The sequence below is a fragment of the Ceratosolen solmsi genome, unplaced genomic scaffold, assembly GCF_000503995.2.
Source record: "Ceratosolen solmsi marchali unplaced genomic scaffold, CerSol_1.0 scaffold10, whole genome shotgun sequence".
Taxonomy (NCBI): Eukaryota; Metazoa; Arthropoda; class Insecta; order Hymenoptera; family Agaonidae; genus Ceratosolen; species Ceratosolen solmsi.
In genome coordinates, this window is record NW_011948412.1 from 12,244,032 (window position 1) to 12,267,043 (window position 23,012).

The 23,012-nt window shown below is 37.5% G+C and overlaps 1 protein-coding gene across 1 annotated transcript in view; it reads left to right on the forward strand.

Moving 5' to 3' along the window:
• by (focal adhesion protein tensin) overlaps positions 1-22,677 on the forward strand; it is a 219,428-nt gene extending 196,751 nt beyond the window's left edge. The window contains exons 11-23 of the mRNA XM_011503047.1: positions 6,850-7,145; positions 7,989-8,584; positions 13,518-13,731; positions 14,132-14,335; positions 15,273-15,878; positions 16,992-17,170; positions 17,333-17,524; positions 18,540-18,629; positions 19,294-19,396; positions 20,076-20,259; positions 21,246-21,611; positions 21,753-22,035; positions 22,508-22,677. Of these exons, the coding sequence (XP_011501349.1) occupies positions 6,850-7,145; positions 7,989-8,584; positions 13,518-13,731; positions 14,132-14,335; positions 15,273-15,878; positions 16,992-17,170; positions 17,333-17,524; positions 18,540-18,629; positions 19,294-19,396; positions 20,076-20,259; positions 21,246-21,611; positions 21,753-22,035; positions 22,508-22,667 (3,473 nt within the window). The 3' untranslated portion in view covers positions 22,668-22,677. The remainder of the gene's footprint in view (positions 1-6,849; positions 7,146-7,988; positions 8,585-13,517; positions 13,732-14,131; positions 14,336-15,272; positions 15,879-16,991; positions 17,171-17,332; positions 17,525-18,539; positions 18,630-19,293; positions 19,397-20,075; positions 20,260-21,245; positions 21,612-21,752; positions 22,036-22,507) is intronic.
• The last annotated feature ends 335 nt before the right edge of the window (positions 22,678-23,012 follow it).

A 23,012-nucleotide genomic window follows, 5' to 3' on the forward strand; every position in this document is an offset into this window, starting at 1 on the left:
TCCATCCCTCCATCCCTCCATCCTTCCGTTCCTCCACCGCCAGACCACGATTTGCCAGTATTTTTTTTACAAATTACTAACGAGTCATCGAGATGCATACGTATCGTAGACACGTGATTCATTTTCTGTTTCTTTTTTCCTTAACGGACACTGAACGAAGGAACATGTGTATTTATATTGTGATTGATGATAAAGAACTTTAAATGAAAAGGAACACCTTACATGGAAATATTCATATTTGTTCCGAATTACAAAACAAAACAAAACAAAAGAAAACAAAACAAAAACAAAAACAAAGAAGAAAAACAACGACAACGACCAGTCTAGATGCAACTAATTATAAAAAGCTTTCATATTTGAATTTTTCACATTCGAACACATCAAGGATACATAATCATTGACGATATTTCATAATATAGTATGCTAAAAATATTCCAGCATTAATATCATGTAATATTACGATAAATGATAAAGTCGAATCGTATCGTTATTAATTATACAAAAGTCTTTATCATAGTTTATTAAATTCATTATTAATGTTTGTATTTATTTTTTTCGTTATTATTGTGTTGTTTTTTTTTTTTTTTTTTTGTTTTTTTTCCTCGCAACTTGTATTCGGCCAGGCTACTAATCGAAAATATCACGAATAAAGAATGGCAATAAGAAATTTTCTCATTCATTTGTTTACTTTGATCGTAAAAGTATTCAACGAACTAATTAATGATGCTGAGAATCACAAGTTATAATTAATATAAATTTAGAGTGAAAGTTTTAATGCAGGACTTTTGATTGATACGGTAATTAGTATCAATCTTTCGGCATTCGTAATAACGTATGTGTAAATAGACGGAAAATGCATGACGCTGCTGGCAGATTTGAGCATCGCGACCCATATTCCACGAAGCAATTCCGGTTTGCAATTAAGTTTCCCTATACGACAATTACATGTAAATGCATGTAATGAGAGTGTAGGGATTTGCTTTTCTTATTGCTTTAACATTATCATGCACGGCTGCGTAAGCTTTAATGTGATAACTATTCATAAAGGTGTTTATTAAAAGATATGGTAAGAGCATAACTGGTTATGACGCGACACGGCACTTGCTCGACTTCTTTCCTCTTTCTCGTCATAATGTCTGCTCCCCCTATTTGCTTTCTGATGTCGGCTAACGTGAAATACAAGTGGACAAAAAAAAAAAAAAAAATAAAAAAAAAAAATAAAATAAAAAAACAAAGCCATGAGAAAGAGAGTAAGATGGACCCTCTGCAGTGACTGTCTTACCAAGTGAAAGAAAAAAATCACTTTTTCATAATGCAAATTTATGTTGCAAGGAATGATCTGTTTATGATATGCCGATAAGGACGAATATTTACGTGAGCTTAGTATGATTGAATGACAAGAGCATGTAATCAGACGCACATTACCTAATAGGTACATCAATGGATTATTATTACATGCTATTTCTAATTTAATAAAGTCTAAAATTACAGAACATAAAGTTTTCTAAGGATAAATTATACGCCTAACATATATTTTGTATTTATTTTCAATGTGATTTATTAAAACTTAACATATGCAGTTTATGTAGTACTATTACTAAGTTTATACAAAACGAATAAAATTTTTAGCATTTGAACCAAGCGAAGTTTCCTCTTGGATTATTGTTTATTTACAGCTCGTTATGGCACATTTTTTTTTTGTCGATATTGCGTTCAGATTAAGAAAAAATCGTCTATCATCGTCTTTAGGAAAATTTTAAATAACTAAATTTCAACATTAACGTGTAGTCCGATGAGTTCTTATAAAATTTATTCAATCTTCATACAAGAAAAAAAAGAAAAAATTTTGGAAAAATAAACTTTGGATATATTTAATATAAACAAATACGTATGTTTTGTAAACAATATTCAAATTTTTTTCAAAGTAATATGTTTATAGTTATACAACAGTATCAAATTACAATAGAATAAATATTGTTTAGAATATTTATGTAAAAGAAATCGTTACATGTAAACTTTAGATTCGTTTGTGAATGTCGTCATTCATAAGGAAAATAATATGTTTGAAAAAGAAAAAGAAAATAAAAAAAAAAAAAAAAAAATTATGAAAATAATCAAATATTTCATTTTCATTTCAGAATGTAACAAATGTTAATGTATTCGTGTATTTTACACACATATTTAAAGAGTTGCTTCGACATTACAGCTAATTGAAAGATTTGTAAATTAAGAGAATTTTTGCCCAAGTATTTCACACTATCAAGTAAATTTTTTACACTGACTCAAAAAATGATTATGAAGCCCACTAAAGGCAGTTTGTGGAATTAAAAAAAATTTTACATTCGAAAGGCTTACCATCGTAATAAAAAAGTATGCGTGCAAAGATAAATTAATTTTACACAAACGAGTCTTTTATTCTCAGTAAATTTCGTTGTGATCGCGACTCTCAGTAAATTAATGAATTAGCAAACAGTGTTATAATATTAGAAGATGGGCTTATCAAATTTTCGATCTGATCGTAACGTTAAATTGTCCGATTAAAGAGAATCGAGCTGTCGAGCTGTCATTTTCACTCTTCATTATAGACATTTGACTTTGCCATTATTTTTAATTCAGTCATGCGGTCAAGTAGCAACAATTGATGAGGATCTTCGTAAAAACTCAACGAGGCCGTTTCACTTTTCTCTGAACTTGATCTCGCGATTTTCATTCGGATCAGACAGAAATCGGACGAGATATAATAGCAATAAATTGGGAGGACAGGGAACAATGACACGCTAATCGCGTCATTTCATATTCTCAAATTACGCTAATTTACAAATACATCAAATTTATTTCATCTTAAATAGTTTAAGAATACTTGCAAGTGAGAGCAAGTAATGCGATTATGAATTTGCAATTTATTTATACGCGTTTTAAAAATATTGCAATTTTTATTGTTATTTTTATTTTTATTTTTTACAAGCTAATTTAATAATTTATTAGTATATTTACGGGAGTTAAAGGAAATTTTTGCGTTTAATCTATACCATTTGTGATGTTAAAATTATGTAATTTACTTTTATTATTCCTTTTTACCCTACGATCGTCCTCAGTGTTCTTCAAAATTATTATCAATCAATTATTAATCACTAAAAGAGGTTTATGTTTTATTTTCACGAATAATTTTAGTCTATCGCGTTTGTTCAATGATTTATGCTATGTTTAGCTCGGAATAATTAATTACCCAGTGAATTCAACGACCTATAATATTGCTTCAAGACAACAAGAAATATAAAAACAAATTCGATGTACGTTTAGAATTATTAGTATAACGTAATTGACATTTGCCTAAGTGCATTAACTTTCAGCGTATTATAATATTTATTGTTATTACATTATGATTGTAACATTACCATCGCGTTATTAATGCACTATTGACGATTAATCCGATAATCTGCAAAGAAAATTGAAATATTCAAATAATTCTTATCAATACATATCAATATACAATGGCTAATGTGTTAAAATCTATTGGAAAATTATGAAAATGACAGTAATAAGCGGTCGATCGACATCCTTGGAAGTGGAAATAATTTCCATATCGTAAATCAGCCTTCTCACGAAGCACAGTTTCAACGATGATTTTAATCATCGCAACTCATTCCCGTGATAATCAGACAATTAATTTCTCGAAATAACCTTGAAAATTATATTGGTTAATTCAGTTAGCGACAAAAGTATTTGCCCAAAGAAGTTGGTAACAGATTATGGATGAAAGATCGTAAGATTATGCGAAAATGAAAGGGTTAGTGTTGAGTCGTGGAGTAAGATTCGGTGAAAAATCATCGTACAAAGTGCCTTTTTATGCGTATGAATTTTTCAATACATGCAGCGGGAGAGCAGCGCGCGCACGCACGGTTACATTTATAAAGATCGCGAGCTCGACGAGGCCCCCGGCAAAGACGGATGGATACGTTCGACCGACGAAGGTTTATTATACACATGCACGTACCGGTGGAGCCTCTGATGGCAATTGCACCGCCAAGTGCCGTTGGGAATGCATTTTACAGCCACTTGCCGAAGCGCACTTTGCCCCCTCGAATTCTCCCCCCGTGCTGTACACGCTCCTCATTTTTTCCTTATTGCCGTGCGCTCCTCCCCTTTCAAGCTTTTCTTTCCTCCTATCATCCCCCTCACCGCCACCGCCGCCGCCACCACCGCCATCCTCCCTTCCACCATCCATACCACCATCCCCGCCTCGATGGATAACTCCGTGAGTACGCCTTTTTGCTCTCTGCTCCCTTACGTCGCATTTGTTTGACTTTTTACCCTACACATACACTGACACGGCCAAGTCTGGGCTTATATACGCGCGCACGTTTATTTATATGCACGTATATTTTTGTTGGGCGCCGATTTTTAGACGACGATGCGCAATGCTCTGAAACTCGACGAGAGTTGTAAATCAAGTTTCCTTCCAGCGTACCTACCTTTTCTCCACTCTGATAAGACTGAATATCGTCATTTTTTCATTGCGCACGAATGTTCGAGAATAGCGTTTTGCCCTTTTTAAGATGCCAAAGCGAATAAAGCGAATGATTTGTTGCTGATATTTATAAAAAGGAAAGACTTTCGTTCAATGCGAGCTTCTCGATCTTACATAGGACAGCCACTTTATTCAAGCGCGGCATTTAATAATGATTATTCGTAATAATTCATAATAAAAAGTCCGGCCATTATTAAGATCCGTGAATTTATAAACTTTTCATCGATATTGATGAGAAAAGGAAGAAAGAGAATGAATAAAAATCTTGTCTCTTCATCAATCACAAGTCGAGGGTATGATTGAAAAATTTATTGGAATGCTCGCCTTTCAATTGCAATCATCCTCCCCTACCAATGAGATATCAATTTATCGATGAAACAAAACTATTACTATCAGGCCGAGCAATTTAAGCGAGTTAATCTTGAAAATGCAAACGCGCGACACGAGGCTAGTCAATGAGCCATCCATATCCATGATCTATACGATAGTCGAGCGTCCGCGCGCCTCGCTCGTGCAACAAAACTTTCAAGCGCATTGCGTAGGTGTAACGAGCGGCGAGAATACCTCGACGCCCCGGTGCCTCGCCTATCCCCGTCTCTCTCCAGCTTAGTGCCCGCTCGCGTTAAAATTAGCCTTGGGCGCAGCTTTCGGATATCATTGGGCCTAAAGTCGCAACGAATTGCGTAACCTCAGAGCTACGATCTTCGCCCTCTCCCTCCATCCCGTTCAGCCACGTTAGCGCAAATCACGCTAATTGGGTCGTTTTCGCACTCGCGCATTTACGAATAATGCATCAATTTGTCTTTCGTCGAAGGCGCCGCGCGCGTCTCTCTCTCTCTCTCTCTCTCTCTCTCTCTCTCTCTCTCTCTCTATCTATCTATCTATCTATCTATCTCTTCTCTCTATCTATCTATCTATCTATCTATCTCTTCTCTCTATCTATCTATCTATCTATCTATCTCTTCTCTCTATCTATCTATCTATCTATCTATCTCTTCTCTCTATCTATCTATCTATCTATCTATCTCTTCTCTCTATCTATCTATCTATCTATCTATCTCTTCTCTCTATCTATCTATCTATCTATCTATCTCTTCTCTCTATCTATCTATCTATCTATCTATCTCTTCTCTCTATCTATCTATCTATCTATCTATCTCTTCTCTCTATCTATCTATCTATCTATCTATCTCTTCTCTCTATCTATCTATCTATCTATCTATCTCTTCTCTCTATCTATCTATCTATCTATCTATCTCTTCTCTCTATCTATCTATCTATCTATCTATCTCTTCTCTCTATCTATCTATCTATCTATCTATCTCTTCTCTCTATCTATCTATCTATCTATCTATCTCTTCTCTCTATCTATCTATCTATCTATCTATCTCTTCTCTCTATCTATCTATCTATCTATCTCTTCTCTCTATCTATCTATCTATCTATCTCTTCTCTCTATCTATCTATCTATCTATCTCTTCTCTCTATCTCTCTCTCTCACTCTCTCTCTCTCTCTCTATATCTCTCTCTCTCTCTCTCTCTCTCGACTCGATGGCTTTATGGCGCCGGTCGAGCGCAGCAGGCATCTCGAGCGTTATTCGAGCAGTCGTCGGCTCGTAAATCCAGGCGTTCCCAGTCACGGAAGCGAATCTCCTGGGAGCAGTGCTAGAGCTGGACTCGTAGCCGCCACGCGGACTCTATTCATACGGTCCGGGTGGACAAAGAAGTGCGCGCTGTCGTGGAAAAGCGTCCGGGCCATCAATTTCTAAGCAACGGTTTGTCGTTGGCGAGCTCGTTTCCGATATTTCGATTCATCCGTCTTTCTTACTTTCGATTTTTTTTTTTTTTTTTTTTTTTTTTTTTTTTTTCATTTCTTTTTCTCGCTCTCGTGGCCTCTTCTCTGTCCTCTCAATACTCGTACGATACCGTAAGCTCACGACGATCTTAGATATTCCATTATCATTATCAGGAGCGATAACCAACAATAGCGTAATCATCGTTATTATGCGCGGACCGTTGATTAACGAGACCTCTGGCTATTATAACTCTAAGAACTATGTCAGAGGTCCAAATGGAACTCTTACGCCCCCGCCCATCTTCAATACGCTCGAATAATGATATTGTAACGCGCGTAGAGGAGGGTTTGCGCGATTATGGCGCGAGTCACCCCGACTTTCCACGCTCCAAATGGGCTTAAACGCTCGAATGACCGAGTCGATCTTTATTAATCGGCCCGATGATTTATCGCGAATTAGTAGTAGCGGCAACAACAGCAGCAACAGCAGCCGATTAATAGGGGAACCGATTTGGTCTCGTTGTAGAAGGTCGTGAGACGCCGTTGTCACCGCCTCCAGCCTCGAGTCCCTCGGTGCAGACGTCGCTGCGCGGGCTTGGATATACCTGCGGCCCCATCGATGGATCGCTGTACGCGGTGGTACAGCAGGCCGGCGGGGGCCAAGGTCCCGGGGCACGTGGCTCACCACTGACCGTATCTATGGACAGCGGCATCAGTAGCGCACCGCCCCAGAGACAGAGTCCACCAGAGTTGAACGAAGCCGAGAATCAGGCGCACGGTGACCTCGACAAGCTCCTCCACGATATGATGCTCACCGTCGAGGTTAGTACGACAATTGACTGTACGTCCCAGATTTACCATTTTCAGAGCTCGGCCTCGATGTTCGGGCCCACTCGGGATCTCGTCTCAGTCAACCGTTTCCCTTCTCTCCCTTCTACTCACGCGCAATTGCTACTGATATTTTTATTATTATTATTATTTTTTTTTCTTCTTTTTTTTATTTATTTATTTTTTTTTTTTTTTACGTTGATGAGTATAAGGAGGCTTGCACCGATTATACGCATTATTAATGAAAGGTGGATGAATCGTTAATAATAGATGCAAATACATGTTTTCACTCGATGATAATTTTGTATGTTGGAGTTACTTACTCGAGTTAGGCAGGAGCTCTTAATCTCATAATTATTTGTCCCATCCTATGGCCATTGTAATTCAACTGAAATTGATGAAAAATGTGATATTAATGGTGTCATTGGAATTCTGTGAATGAATTGGTGATGACTTTGAAGAATCCTGTTGGCGGCTTTGCCATAGCAGGACACCGATTAATAATTATATTTAAAGACACGACGGTTAGATTAAAGGTGGGCGAGTAGCGCTCGACCCTTTTCTGCCGAATAATTTTAACTAAATTTCTTTAATGTCAACCACTAGAGCTTTACAATTAACTTTTTTTTGTTCAAAACGGCATACGTTGTTACGTTAAATGGACCGTCAGACTGGGCCGTTTTAATGAAAACCAACCATAAGCAACAAAACAAAAACAAAAAACAAAAAAAAAACGAAAAACAAAAAAAAAACGAAAAACGAAAAACAAACAGTCCGACAAAGTATACGTAAGCGATGTTATGTAACTTAAAAGTGACAGAGTAATTTGCGCTACAGTCGATGCCGGATCCTCCGAACGACGACTACAATCGGCCGATGCGCAACGGCTCGTCCAACATGTACGTCCAAGAGCAGCCTCGCAATTACAATAGCCAACCCAGCGGCTCCTCGGCCTACTCCACGCTCAAGGATTCCTATCGGAGCTACAGCAATAGCACCGCCAAGGAGTCCAGTCCGCCATACAACTCGAGCAGCAACTGCAGCACCCTCAAATACAACGGTCGGCCGTCCTACGATTCCGTCGACTATCAGCGCAATTCTTCCGATGGGAAGCACAACGACTCCTCGTTCTCCCCACCAGGTAACATCGACTACATCGACGAGGACATCCCGTATCACGCCCGGCAAACGAGTCAGCCCTTCTCTTACGGGGCCACCAACGAAATGATCAAGCACCAAAAGCTCTCCTCGCCCTCGCTGGTCAGGAAGGCGACAGCGAGAGGCGCCGCGCCCGTTGTCGATCTCGACGACATTCTAGGGGAGAACGGGAGCAGAAGACCGAGCAGCCCATTAACTCCTAATACGCCCGATCCACCGCCGGAGTTTGCCAATGGGCCGAGTATTAAACCTTCCGACAACGAGGCCACTAACGGGTAAGCTTTGTCTCCATTGGCTTAAGTAGCGATCGTATCGGCGCTTCGCTACTACTACTACTACTATACGCTTTTCTTTTACCGTTGCTCTCACTTTACATGCTCACGCCACACAAAGGCGCACCAAAAATTTGCCACGTATTTTCGTAATAAGCTTATTTGGCCACGCGAGCATGCGCGATGCGTCTATTCGTCCGGGAAAGTTTATGCCCATAGGCTCTAGGTACTATTGTTTGAGAATAAATGTTTATCAACCGTATATACCAGCCATTATGGTAATTTTGATTTTTCCCATTGACAACAACGAACGCGCGCATTATTTTAATCTCTTTCTCTCTCTCTCTCTCTCTCTCTCTCTCTATCTCTCTCTCTATCTATCTATCTATCTATCTATCCATCTATCTATCTGTCTGTCTGTCTCACTCTAATTTTGTTTACTTGGGCTAATAAACGTTGCAATGGGTTAAACCTGCTTAATGAGCAAAGCTAAGAAAATCGATAAAAAGTCCTCTTACGTTCTAATTCTAATAGTCTCTGCGACAAGGTGATTGTGCAAAAACTGGTATCTTACAAAATAATTCTATCTATTTAGATGAAGAAAAAAAAAGTTAAATAAGAGCTTGAAAGAAAGACGGATTCAGAAGAAAATTGCAAAGTTGTTCTTGCTATACTTTCAAAAAGATTCAATTAATAAATTGTATGTATATATATATATATATATATATATATATACACATTTATTTACAAACTCGAGTTACGACATTTATGTAAATTATAAAAAACGCCGACCAAGAAGACACCGTCGATCGCAAAAATATAGACTTGAATATAGACTTTTTTGCTCGTTTGCCTGTCCGCATCGATGCAACCGTGCAAAGCGAAAACAATAACTTGTACATCTCTTATAATGATTTCAGTCAAATGTTAAACTGCTTTTGTTAAGATATGTGGTCCTATAAGTATAAATGACATAGCCGTCCCATTCAAAATAGATAATCTACTCGTGATAAATTGTACGCTCATTTTCGAGACAATTATTAATTATTAATTTCCAGACGCATTAATTACTTACTAAGCATGACATTTGTCTCGTTCTCACTCCTTCCAAAAGCCTCAATGTGTGACCAATAGCACTTTATAATTACATCAATAATAAATATGTTCTTATAGATGAAATATTTCATGATGTCAATTGCAGTGAAACTCTAAAGATTCTAATGGCAATGGCTTTATAATTTTATCTATATGGCTTCTCTATTATGTACTTTAATATGTAATTCATTCGTCAAAACACATCTCTCGAAGTTTATTTTTATAACTAAGTAACAATGTTGCTCTAAGACATTGCTTTCTCCCTCGAGTGGCTGAATATTAATATAGAAACGAATAATTTCTGTACTTTTGTTTTGGCTAATTTGAGCTATCTTTGTTGTAGGTCCTATTTCGATTGATTGTTGTGTCAATCGCTCATAGTCACGTTGTTTAATTTCTAAGCTCAATTATATTAATATGTCGTCAGTGATTATCCTCTCGTTAAATATGCACACTCGCTGATGTGTAGAACTATAACTGATTACTATTAAAATCTTCTGGGGGTTATTTTATAGAAGGAGCGCGTAGGGTTTCTTATAGTGCCAAGTCTCGTTACCCATTTTAGATTTCATTATATCTTATGAATTTCAACAAGATAAAGTTGTTTAATTTAAACAAATATTTATTCACTTTAATGAAAATTTATTAAAACACAAACAATATAAGACAAGAATAACAATGGAAATAATCGACAGGTGATTATTTTTTTTATTTTGTTTTTTTTTTTTTTTTCGCATTCTTAAGCTTTCACAAAATATTAACAAATAATAATATCTTTGTTTTTATGAAGGATTTTTATGAAAATTTTCGAAACATTTATAAAGATAATGCACCGAATAATTTTAATAAATTTCTATTTTAGCAATAATTGCCACAATTTTTTAATCATTACAACGTTAATAGAAATTTATTGAGCTTGCGAATTTACGAATATTTTCATGGCTTATTGAAGCTTCTTGAGAACCGTTATTATTATAACGTCCCATAACAATACCAAGTATTCGTAATTTTCAGTTAAATAAGTGCGTTGCACGCCCGATGATCCGTCGATATAAATTAATCCAACTACTACGATAAAATGCGAATGAAATATTGCAAAGTATTTTAAACTGCGGCACTTTACATTTATGTATTTATGAAATTAAATGCAATCGATTACCACTGACGGATCACAGTTGCCGTACGTAAATAGTTAGATTTCATGTTGTTGATGGAAACAGAGAGTAGAAATAAATATCGTACATAATAAATTGCCTCGCGAGTAAAGAAAGAAACGCTCTCTGCACGCTATTTCGAGCTTTAGACTTGCCCTCTGACATAATTATATAAATATAGAACGCAGGCGAGATACGCTAAATCGGCCATGGTGTATAGTACCGTAGTCGTGCAGGAAAAGAAAGAAACGGAGAGAGAATTGAGTTTTCGAGGGAGTGGAATGGAGCGCGGGTGTACGTATATGCGGTATGCGTGTGCGCGTGAGAGAGAATTGGAGGAGGATGTAATGCACACAAATTTGCTTTGCTTTTCGTTGTTGCACATGCACTTATACTTTCACCAACGGTCGTTGCGATCATTTCTTCCCACATTTAACCGGAAATTTGAGATAAAGAGAGAGAGAGAGAGAGAGAGAGAGAGAGAGAGTGAATAAAAAAAAAACAGAGTCCATGCGGAAGTCGTTAGGCATTGCTCTTCAATTTCTATGAAACCAGTTTGTTATTCACATTTAGAAGTCTCTTGTGTAAAATAACAATGGTACGATTACCATGCAAAACTGTTCGCAAATTAAAAATAGTTATTGTTCTTTGGAGGGTTTTGCATAGATTTCGTTAGAAGTGAAATACTTACACCGTGTATACAAAAACTTGTAATTTATCTTTATCGCTGAAATACGTGATTGTAATGAAATATATCAATAGCATTGTATATTAATAGATTGAAATAATTTGAATAGAATTAGAATTGAAATGGTGGCAAGTAAACAATATTTCAAAAACATGTTTATATAAACTTTTAATTTCATTACAAAATACAATATTTTATATATAGAAATATAAAATTTGGTCAATTATTAATTATATAAAATTATTAATCCTTAATATCTCTCGACTTGGAATTTCTAATATATATATATATATATATATATATATGTTTGCAAATCTAATATTTAGAATTATTTAAATGCCAAAGGATTATTAAAATGAAATATTTATAGATCGAATGCAAATTTATTTACGTAAAACTGCCACCATCATTTATTACGTAATACAAGCTCAACTTATCATAAGATTAACCACTTTTTACTTTATTGACCACTTAATTGAATTTGACTATCAATTATACAAATTGGCTGAAAGGCTTTAATTCTTGCACGCATTCTTCATGTCTCTATTATGTTTAAAATAAATACAACTTTGTCAAATATCATCAAGAATTTTTTAAGTTTCGTCGATAATCGGTTAATCTCTTACTCTATTCGATATTTCGAAAAATTAGATAATAAATTATACTCCAACTATCAATGATCTTTTTATAGTAAAATTAAATCTTATCTCTTATCTCATCGTTATATGCTTTTGGTCCTTGTTATTATATTGTTGTATATTAACTATACTCTACAGTAAAAAAAACAGATAAAAAACAAAAAAGATTATAATGCTGATTAATACCATAAATATTATTTATCCTATACTTGGAAATACGCAATATCGATATCTCTGCTCGAAGCTTTAACATCATTACATTGTATTTGCACGTTCTATAGATTAGCTAAATACAAATACATTATCTTTAACAAATTGCAATTTGCGTGCGAATAATTTTCCGTTTGACTGTCGTCTACCTTTCCCGCCCACTTAATAATCTCTGGTTAAATGGAATTACTTCTCCCTCGAGGGATCTATTTCATAGATTTTTATACGTTTGAAATGGCTTTTTATTATAAACTCTGCAACGAGATTTACATTAAATATCGCGGTAAATGAACATAATTGTATATTATTGGATTATTATTGGATTATTATTTGCCAGTAGACTTCATTAATATCAAGAGAAGACAAAATTTATATGTATACTAAAAACTTGTAGTTATGCGTTAAAATTAAAATGTGGCTGTACGCAAAGCGACGAATGGAAAAAAGGTTTTAAGAAAAAGTAAAAGAAGAAGAAGAAGAAGAAGAAGAAGAAGAACAATGTAGGAACACGTTAAAACATTTGTATATACAAAATTAAATTGCACGAAAAAAAAAAACAAAATTGAAGTAGGTCTGAGAATGTGAATAATTAAATTGTTGTGAAAAAGAAAAAATGAAAATCGGAAGACAAATATCACAACGTTCAACAGTCATGTATAAAAGAACAATTTTATTCTGTTTTTCTCTTTCTTTTTTTGTGTGTTAAATCACTAATGTAAGATGCTCCTGATAAATTTACTGACAGCGTGTGCACTCTGCTGTTTTATCCGTTTGAACCTAATGAAATGGAAACTACCTTCATTGCCACTTAAAATTTACTTCATTAAATCGTAAATGAACAGAAAGAACAAAACGAACGAACAAACGCACTTCTATAAAGCCATATAGAATCGCAATTGCCAAGCAATATCGACATACTCACTTAATATCTAATTAGACTTATTCATCCGTGAATTCGGGGTCGTCAGTCACATTGACGGAATCTCTTCTACACCTCCACACTCCCATAAGATTCCACGCGTTATTCACTCGCAATACGCGCTCTTGGAACATGAACCGGATGAGCGTGTATTAATATCCGGGGACACTAAGAGGGATGGTGAGGTGAGGCGGGATTCAATAAAATCTCATTGCTCTTTGCCCTCCAGAAGCATGTCCTGGCTGAAGCAGCAGCAGCTGAAACTCGCAGCGCGTCGCGACGAACGAAGTCCGACGAAATTGTGGCGCCAAGAAAGCGGAAACCGTATGATCGGTGAGTTGAAGAGCGTTCAAAGATCGAGACTGAGGCACGACGGATACGCCAGCGATTCCGCCGTGCTCGATGACGAGGACGACGTCTGGACAGTTAATTCCGCACACGGGCAGGTACTTAAGCCCTTGTTTTGCAAATTAACATAATAATCTACAAAACCCCGTAGAAGTAACTGCTTTTTGGCAATGATTTTATAATCGTTTGCATAACAAATGCCCCGGCTAGTCGTTTATCAATTTTCATGATTTTGCAAGCACGGCAAATACCGAGTACTTGGCGTGTTCTTCCTTTTCGCGAATATGACGAGCACGACAATTATATATATATATATATATATATATAGGGGGGTTTTATAAAGTATATTGTCGTAAAAGCGACGAGTGAGAGTGAGCGACCATAGCCAGCTGGCAATTGCAAATCCGCGGAGTGCATTTTGAAAATCGCTTCGTCATACCATTACTGCTCGCCCACTTTTTAAAAACCTCGCATCGCGCATTCCTTCCTCGTGTACAGATAAGCAGCAAAGCGACGGTGAACACGTCGGCGCCGGCGAGTCCGTTGCTGCCCCAGCGATCGGTCAGTCGGAAATTGAACGGTGGTGTCCTCCTCGGCGGCGGGAGCTTCCAGCAGAGCCGAGGTCGAGCCGAAAGCGTAAGCGAGCGGCCCTTTGTCGCTGTGAAGCGCGCCTACGAGTTCCGCAAGTACAACGACAGCCACGTAAGTGTTGAACATTTCCAGCACCGGCCACCAAAGCTTTATTTAACTAACGTTTTGCACCTTCGATGATAACACCTCTACGTATGTCTCTATACAAATATGCCATATCTCTCTCTCTCTCTCTCTCTCTCTCTCTCTCTTTAGCTTTACATTTTTACCCACACACACACACACACGTACATACGTACATACGTACATACTTACATACTTTCATACTTACATGCGCACTCACATGCATATAAATATATATATATATGCGTGTGCGCGCGAACAAGTGCGTGTGCAGAGAGAGAAAGAGAGAGAGAGAGAGGGTTGGAATTACTTTTGTTATAGCCCGAGTGACTGGTCATTATACGTACAATTAACGTCCAATACTAATGGTCAAATTTAATGCAAATATTATAATCGTAGCCTGTGATTTTGTTTTTCTAGTTGTATCTTGCAAATTGAACGTTTCGTTCTTAGCTATAAGTTTTTTAACGCATTTTTTAATTTTGCTTTTGTACTTAATGCCATGGATTTAAGAATGGTCATGTAAAAGTAGACTTGAAGGTGAGAGTGGAGCCACGCAAGTCACGTAGAAATATCCAATAACTTGACCGTAACATGATATTTAGCCCGCATATCGTATTGACAAAAATATGCATTCCATGCGTCTTCACAGAATTCCACCTTAAAATCTGCATTTGCATGGCTCTTTGACTTGACGTAAAATCGATTATTGGCGCAAGTAACGTAATTATAAGAATCGCAAGCGATATCTAGAGGGCTGGGGTTCTAAGGGGAGAAAGAGAGGTTTGTATATATATATATATATATATAGAGAGAGAGAGAGAGAGAGAGAGAGAGAGAGAGAGAAAGAGAGAGTGAGAGCGAGGAGTCGACGGAGGCTCGTGAGCATGGACTGAGAGAGAAAGAGCTTGGCTTGCGGTTGCAGAGCCCGCCGTTGCAAAAGTACAACATCAGCGGCCAACCGCCGAGGCCGGAGTCACGTAGCGATAGCTTCGCGCGCACCGAATCCTTCCTCCGGGACGTCCACAGCCGTCAACTGAACAGCAGCCTCAGCAGCCACAGCAACGGCAACCACGTGGCCTTCGACCTCGATAGTACCGGCAGTCTCGCCTCATCCTCACCTCGGCACCCCCCATCTAGGCCCGAATCCAGGAATCACCAACACAACGGCTACCACGCCCACGGCAATCCTCCCAAGAAAGATACTACAGGCTTGTTGGTCATGGTCGACCATCAGCAACAGCATCAGCATCAGCATCAGCATCAGCAGGCCGATTCGGCCGACCCTCTCGTGAGCCTCATTCAGTCGCTAGCCGAGATTAGGCCGCTTTCGGATTCGCTAGTAGCCGCGCAGTTCGCCAATACTAACAGCTTTAACAATGGCGCGATCAAGGCCGAACAGTCGCTTCTACTACACACTACCACGCACCAGCAGTCAGCTACTATCATAACCGTTGCCAGCAACGCCATTAACACATATACAACTGCCCTTAACCACTCGCCCAAAGCATGGCTGAGTAGTATAACGCAGGTTCGTTTACTCATGCGCAGTCGTCGCGTTTTCACCAATCACTCATTTTTTACATCACACCTTCTTCCCATCTTAACTTTGCTTTATAATCGTCATCGAGCCCGAGATTACCCTACTCTGCATGTCCATTAACATATATTCCGATCTATTGTCCCATATGCATTGTCCATTTGTGCATCTTGTGGCTGCTTTTATGTGTGTGTGTGCGTGCCATGCCACTAGCAATCTGTTCAATGCGCGCTTCAACGCTTAGATGTGAATTTATGTTTGCACTTGATGTATTTTTAATCGTCGCACGATCGATTATATCAATCGGCCAAATTGTCGATTACGCGCAATAAGCGCAAATTTCACGGGGCTTCCGTGAATGCTGGCAAGGGCTTTTTGACCCGTAGACGGAAGAGTGTTAGCCTTCCGTCTATGATAACTAATGTATTTGAAAATAAACAATGCGAACAGCATTCGGAAATTTGGACATCCGAGCATATTTCCCACTAATTAAAGTTGCGCATGAGTAGCTGAGGACGGCGAGGAAGTGTATGTAGTGGTGCTCTAATATTTTCAACGAAATAGTCGAAAGACGAGGTAAGGACTAAGGGGCTAATAATAACAATATGGACAAAATATTTTTAATAGACTTTGAAATCAATACAAAAAACAAAACAAACAAAAACGGAATTTTTGTCATTGATTGTAACGTGCACGTGCACAATTAACTACATTAATAAACTCTTTTCTACATTGAATTTAAAATTAAATAATACCTATTTTTTCATATTTCATCGTGCTTGTGAATTCGATGGACAATGATTGAAAAACGGCAAACCTTAACATTATATGCTCAATATTAAGATCATGAACGTTTGAAGGATAAAAAGCTCCTTTACATACATATCCATTATTCGCATCATCGCTTTAGTCTTAAAATGATTTATGACTGCAAAGCTATATACATATATATATATATATATATATATAGATAAAAATCATAAATATATTAAATGTCGATGCCAACGGGAGTAAGGGATTAATGGTCGGAAATGGAATCTGGGCTCATTACGCGAGTCTTACTTACACTCGACAATACTAATACACTACTCGGTGCACTTACAGTCGCACAATGACTCGCCGTCATCGTGGACCGAGAGGAGTATAAGCCCAGGAAGCGTGCAGGGTATGAGTGGGGGTAGCGCCTCGCGGCCGCAGACACCAGCGTTCCCGGTGCACCCGCGCACCCCCTACGTCAACAACGCCTCGTCTACTGTAACCTTCGCCTCGGATCGTAGCTATCAGCAACAGCAGCAACAATCGACACTGACGCCGTTGCCTCCACCGCAACATTTCCATCAGCAGCAACAGCAGCAACAACATCATCAACAACAACAACAACAACAACAACAGCAGCAGCAGCAGCAGCAGCAGCAACAACAACAGCTTCTCTTGTCGAATCATATGAATCACTCGACCGTCAGCTACATGAATAGCAATAACAACATGAACAACGTAGAAGCAAATAATAATAATCACAACAGCAGCGGCAGCAGCAGCAGCACCACGAGCTACGGAGCCGATAGGGCGATCTTCATCGAAGAGCGCCGAGATATCAGAGAGACGGGACTCCCACCCAAGAGTCCGACAACGCAGCGGTGAGTTTCACTAGCTTTACTACTCCTACGTAACCTCCTCACCTCTCCACATCCTCACCTCCCCACATCCCCACATCACCACATCACCACATCACCACATCACCACATCACCACATCCCCACCTCTCCACCTTCCCACCTTCCCACCTTCCCACCTATCCTCTATCCACCCACTTAAACATCTGTTGTGTTTTACTTTGTTTTGCGATTTCTTTTTATCGACCTTTTTATTTATTTTTTTTTTTCCCTATCATTTTCATTTATTAATTTCGCAGGCTTGTAATAATGTAGTTTGATTATTTTATGACTGTCGCATTTTCTAATGCAGCATTATTTATTGCCCTCGCGATATTCCAACTAATTGCTTAGCAATATTTAGAAAGATTACGTCGTAAAGTCAAATATACCAAACCTAAGCTAAGTAATTGAAAATATTAAAAATGCATTTTAATGCTGATTAATTTATTGTTTGTATTTTTATTATTAATTTTTTTTTTTTCTTAATTTTCGACATACCTCTTTAATGCTAAAAAGATGTATTATTCAAACTATATGAAAACTAGTGCCAAGTGAACGGGAGTGATTGCGTGTATTTTGCAATATTAAGGCTTTCAGGGCGATACGGCGAGACGAGAGAATTGCGTTTGGTTACTCGTATAATCCAATGTCACTCACTAATCGATAATATTTCATTTAAATAATAATTTAAATTTCATATTAAACGTCCGTGTTAGTAGCGAAAGTAACGCCCTGAAAGCTGTTATTAATATTTCGTAAGAACGTAATAACGGCCGAATAAAAAATACGACGTCATTAATAATAAGAATAAAAAGATAATGATGATGATGATGATGATGATGATGATGATGATGATAGCGCATTATCGTTTAAAGATAAATTCACTTGAGTTTATAAAGGAAAGGAGATACTTGACTACTAGTTATGTACTACATAAATGATTGATAATCTCTTCGATAATACAATATTTTTTGTTCTGCCATTGGCGATGTGTTTAGGCGCTTGAGTTTTCCGGATAATGGCACATTAAGTGAACCGCGTAACAAACGCTGGATACTCACTAAGCAGTCGACATCGTTCGACTATAGGTAATCCAAAACGATGAAGTAACAAACGATTAATAATATATAAACGACTAATGCACATCTCATTAATATTTTGCCTCTTAATTTCAACATAACACTCGTTTTATAATACCGCACCCAAAGTCAATCGAAACTGTTACAGTCATCGATGTACAACACTCTTTGGGTGTACAGCTACGATCATTAAAACGAATGAAGGAGAGATGGAAAGAGGTGCCATTAAATTTTGTACTAATAAAATCATTTGCTCTGCCTTATTTAATTTGACTAAAAAGCTCAAAACACTCATTGATTGACCGTGAGCTTGCATTTACTAACAGATAATAATAGCAAACATGATGCGCAGTCGGCATTTTTACAAATATAAGATGCGAAGGTCCGTGCCTGCTTCTATCATAATTATTTCCGTCCTAACGATAAATTCCTCTCTTCACTTTTATCACCCAACAATGCAATTTTCTACCAAGTGCGTTATTATATGTTAAAATTTTCATTATATCTATTTCTCTATCTTTAATCTCGTTCTATCGATGTTTTTTTCATTGATTATCCCTCATTGCATACTCATCGATTATGCTAGACATTAAATGTACTTACATGGCACGACTTGAAAATCGTATGAAAAATTGCTCGTACTTTAAGGCTAAATGAGAGTTTTGCATTGCAGCAAGGACCGGCCTGTCTCTCCTCTGGATGAATTGATAAGTCTCAACTCGTATAACCGAGGTCCTGGCACTCCTACTCTGATCGAATATGGACAGAGCCCAAAGGTACATTTAGATTCATTAGTATTTATTAATTTCATGGCAATTAAAATCTAGCAACTTATTTCTTTATACATAAGCAGTACGAACGAAAGTAATTTGTTAACGTGGATGTCGGGGGAATAATTTAATAAGTGGCTTGTGTAAATTTGTGTAGAATTTGTCGCAAATACTTTACTTTATAGATATTTACAATACAATTCATAAAAAACTAATATATATATATATATATATATATATATATATATTTTCTTTTAAATGTAGTACTATACTACGTACGCGTGTCGCGAGTGCGTATAAACAAAAAATTGAATCCTCCTTCTTTTTAAATTACACATAAACTTTTAAATAAATGTATTACTATATTTCATGTATTAACTAAACTGAATAATCAAATATACTTAAATATTTCATACATATTCATTTTAATACGACTTTTAATAAACTCTAAATAGAAACAGAAGAAGGAAACAAAGCAAAAAAACAAAAAAAAAAAAGAAACCACAATTGACTGTAGATTTCTCTCTATTTTTGTTTGTTTCTCAATATTTCGATAGGAAAAATCCTTTCCATTTCAACTATATGGGAAATTTATCAATAAGAAATAAATTTCACATCGATTTCTCCTTTCCACTAATGCAATAATTTTACAAATTATTGACTAATGTATCGATGTCTGTTTTAGAGTGCATTATCCTATACTTCAATTAATAGTTCTGGTCAAGCACCGACGCAAACACAGTATTACGGATCTCGACGATCAAGTATTCACTCTAATACAGAACCACACGAAGTAGCCGATGCCAATGTTAAATTCGTTCGAGATACCAGCAAAATTTGGTACAAGCCAAACATTTCGCGCGAGCAAGGTTCGTACAAATCCCTCGCACTATTATTATTATTTGGAATAACACACGCACGCGCACACGCACGCGCACACGCACACGCACATATATATATATATATATATATATATATGTATATATACTGTGATTTTTCTATCCTAACTAATAATATTCCAAAACAATTTATAAATCCAAAATTAAGTCCGGCTCTACGTACTTCAGATGTCCTAGGAGATACAAATTAATAATACGTGAATGTGTAAATTCTCGAATATGAAAACGAACGGTGTACCTACACACAAATCATATCAAATTTAATAGGAAATATTCTCACTTAAACTTTACATTAGATTATAAACAATTGATATATTAATGGTAGTATTTTTTTATGATTAATGCATTTCTTTTATAGAGATGTTAAACGCTCGAGTATTGAAAGTTTTTTCTTTTTTTTTTTTATAATATTAAAGTATCTCTGGTTAGGATATGAAAGTCTAATAAAAATAGTCTGTATAAAAATTTCGAATATGAAATTCCAGCTATCATTATCGAACAAGATTATCTGATGGTTTAATATTTTATAGACTATAATATAATTTAATAGTCTATTGTCGCGTAATTAAATCGATTAATCGATTGAATTTAATTAATTACAAATAAAATACCAATATACTATAATAATAATAATAATAATAATAATAATAATAATAATAATTATTATTATTATTATTATTATTATTATTATTATTATTATAGTATATTGGTATTTTATTTGTAATTAATTAAAGTTTGTCAATTTTAAAACTATACATCTTGTATATTTATATAAAATATCTTGTGTACGTGTGTTAGAAAGTGTAAGCGATTCAATTTCGAAAAGATTGATTGAAAATAATTGTCATCGGAACAAACGTGAGCTTATGCGAAATTTACAAATGCCGACGCGAGCTCGTGGAAAAGTGAAAATCCATCGTCCGGAAAAACTTACATCGTCCCGCCTGAATTTATAGCGATCGCCATGTTACGCGACGCTTCCCCGGGCACATTCGTCGTCCGCGACAGCAACTCCTTCCCGGGTGCCTTCGGACTTGCCCTTAAGGTGGCAACACCGCCTCCCGGTGCCCCCAGCAGTCCCAAGGATCCATCCAGCGAGCTCGTGCGCCACTTCCTTATTGAGCCGACCTCACGGGGCGTGCGACTCAAGGGCTGCGCTAACGAGCCCGTCTTCAGCTCCCTCTCGGCCCTCGTCTACCAACACAGTCTCATGGCCATGGCCCTGCCCTGCCAGCTCCTGCTCCCCGAGGCCGAGGCAGCCGCCAGGGCGCTCGACGCTCCGGCCAACAGCAGCCCCCAGCAACTCCTCGCTCAGGGCGCCGGTGAGTTCAATGGCTCGAATGCCATTATTACGAGAGAAATCGTCGTTCCGAGCCTGCCGATTCCAAATCGGTAGGCGCGACGAGGCACGTCTAGTAAGCCCAGCGTATACTAATTCTTCTCGACGCTTTCCTACTTTTCAGCCTGCAACGTGCTATACTTGTTTACCCTGGACACGGAGTCATTGACCGGACCCCAAGCCATCAAGAAGACGATAACGATGCTGTACGAGCAGAAGCCGCTGCCCGGCGCGATAATCGTCCACTTCAAGGTGTCGACCCAAGGCATCACCCTCACCGATAACGCGCGTAAACTTTTCTTCCGCAGACACTATCCGACCAACAACATCAGCTACTGCGGCCTCGACACCGAGGAACGCACCTGGGACTTTCTGAACGAGGAGACCGGTCGAGCTCTCAGCGAGCAGTACGTTTTTATCACTTTTTTTTTTTTTTTTTTTTTGGGCAATTTTTAACTATCGGCAGATGTCACGATCAATCGTCTATTCTCGATTATTTGTCGCTTGAGCGAATTGAAATTTTCAAAATTCCATTTCAAAATCTCCGTGCGCTTATTAATCAGATGGCAGTTGATGTTTAGCCTCGTCGAGAGGTGTCTGTCAATTAATTACTCTGTCGCTTCATCGCCTGCACTTAAAGTTGTAAATTTAACGATTTTTTCCCACTTTCCAATACGATATTATCATTATAAATAATATTTATCAAATCTCCAACCATATCGATGCTTTTGATCAGATTATGATGAATTAATAACAACGCATGCCAACAATTAATCGAATGGAAATCAACATGATTATGAGAGGCTGAAAATGTATGCAACTAATCTATGAATTTATAACCGCAGACATTAAACTTTTTGCATATATTTAAATTTGCAGTCGATGCTTTGGATTCGTCGCACGTAAACCAGCTCACAAATCCGACAACCAATGTCACATATTCGCTGAACTCGAGCCGGAGCAGCCGGCCACGGCTATCGTCAACTTTGTCAACAAAGTTATGATGGGAAATGCGCACGTGAAGGCCAATATCGTTTGAGTGCGATGCTATGGACCTACGATGAATTCCTTGGTTACGATTATCCAGACGCGTCTAGTTTAGGAAAAAAGAGGAATCATGGACGAACGAGACGAACGAGAAAAGAAACCTTTAATAATACCCCGTAACGCATAAATAATGTTAATCCTAGTTGCCGATTGATAATTGTGTTAATGAGAGGGCACATTCTCATCTAGTGATGCATGCATCTACGCAATCTACGTTTTATCATAATTGTTGGTTCAGCTGGTCACCGACTACATTTTATAAATTTTACATAAATTCACGCTAGATTATTGTCAATTAATTATTGTGAAAATATACATGATAGGAGAGACGAGAAGT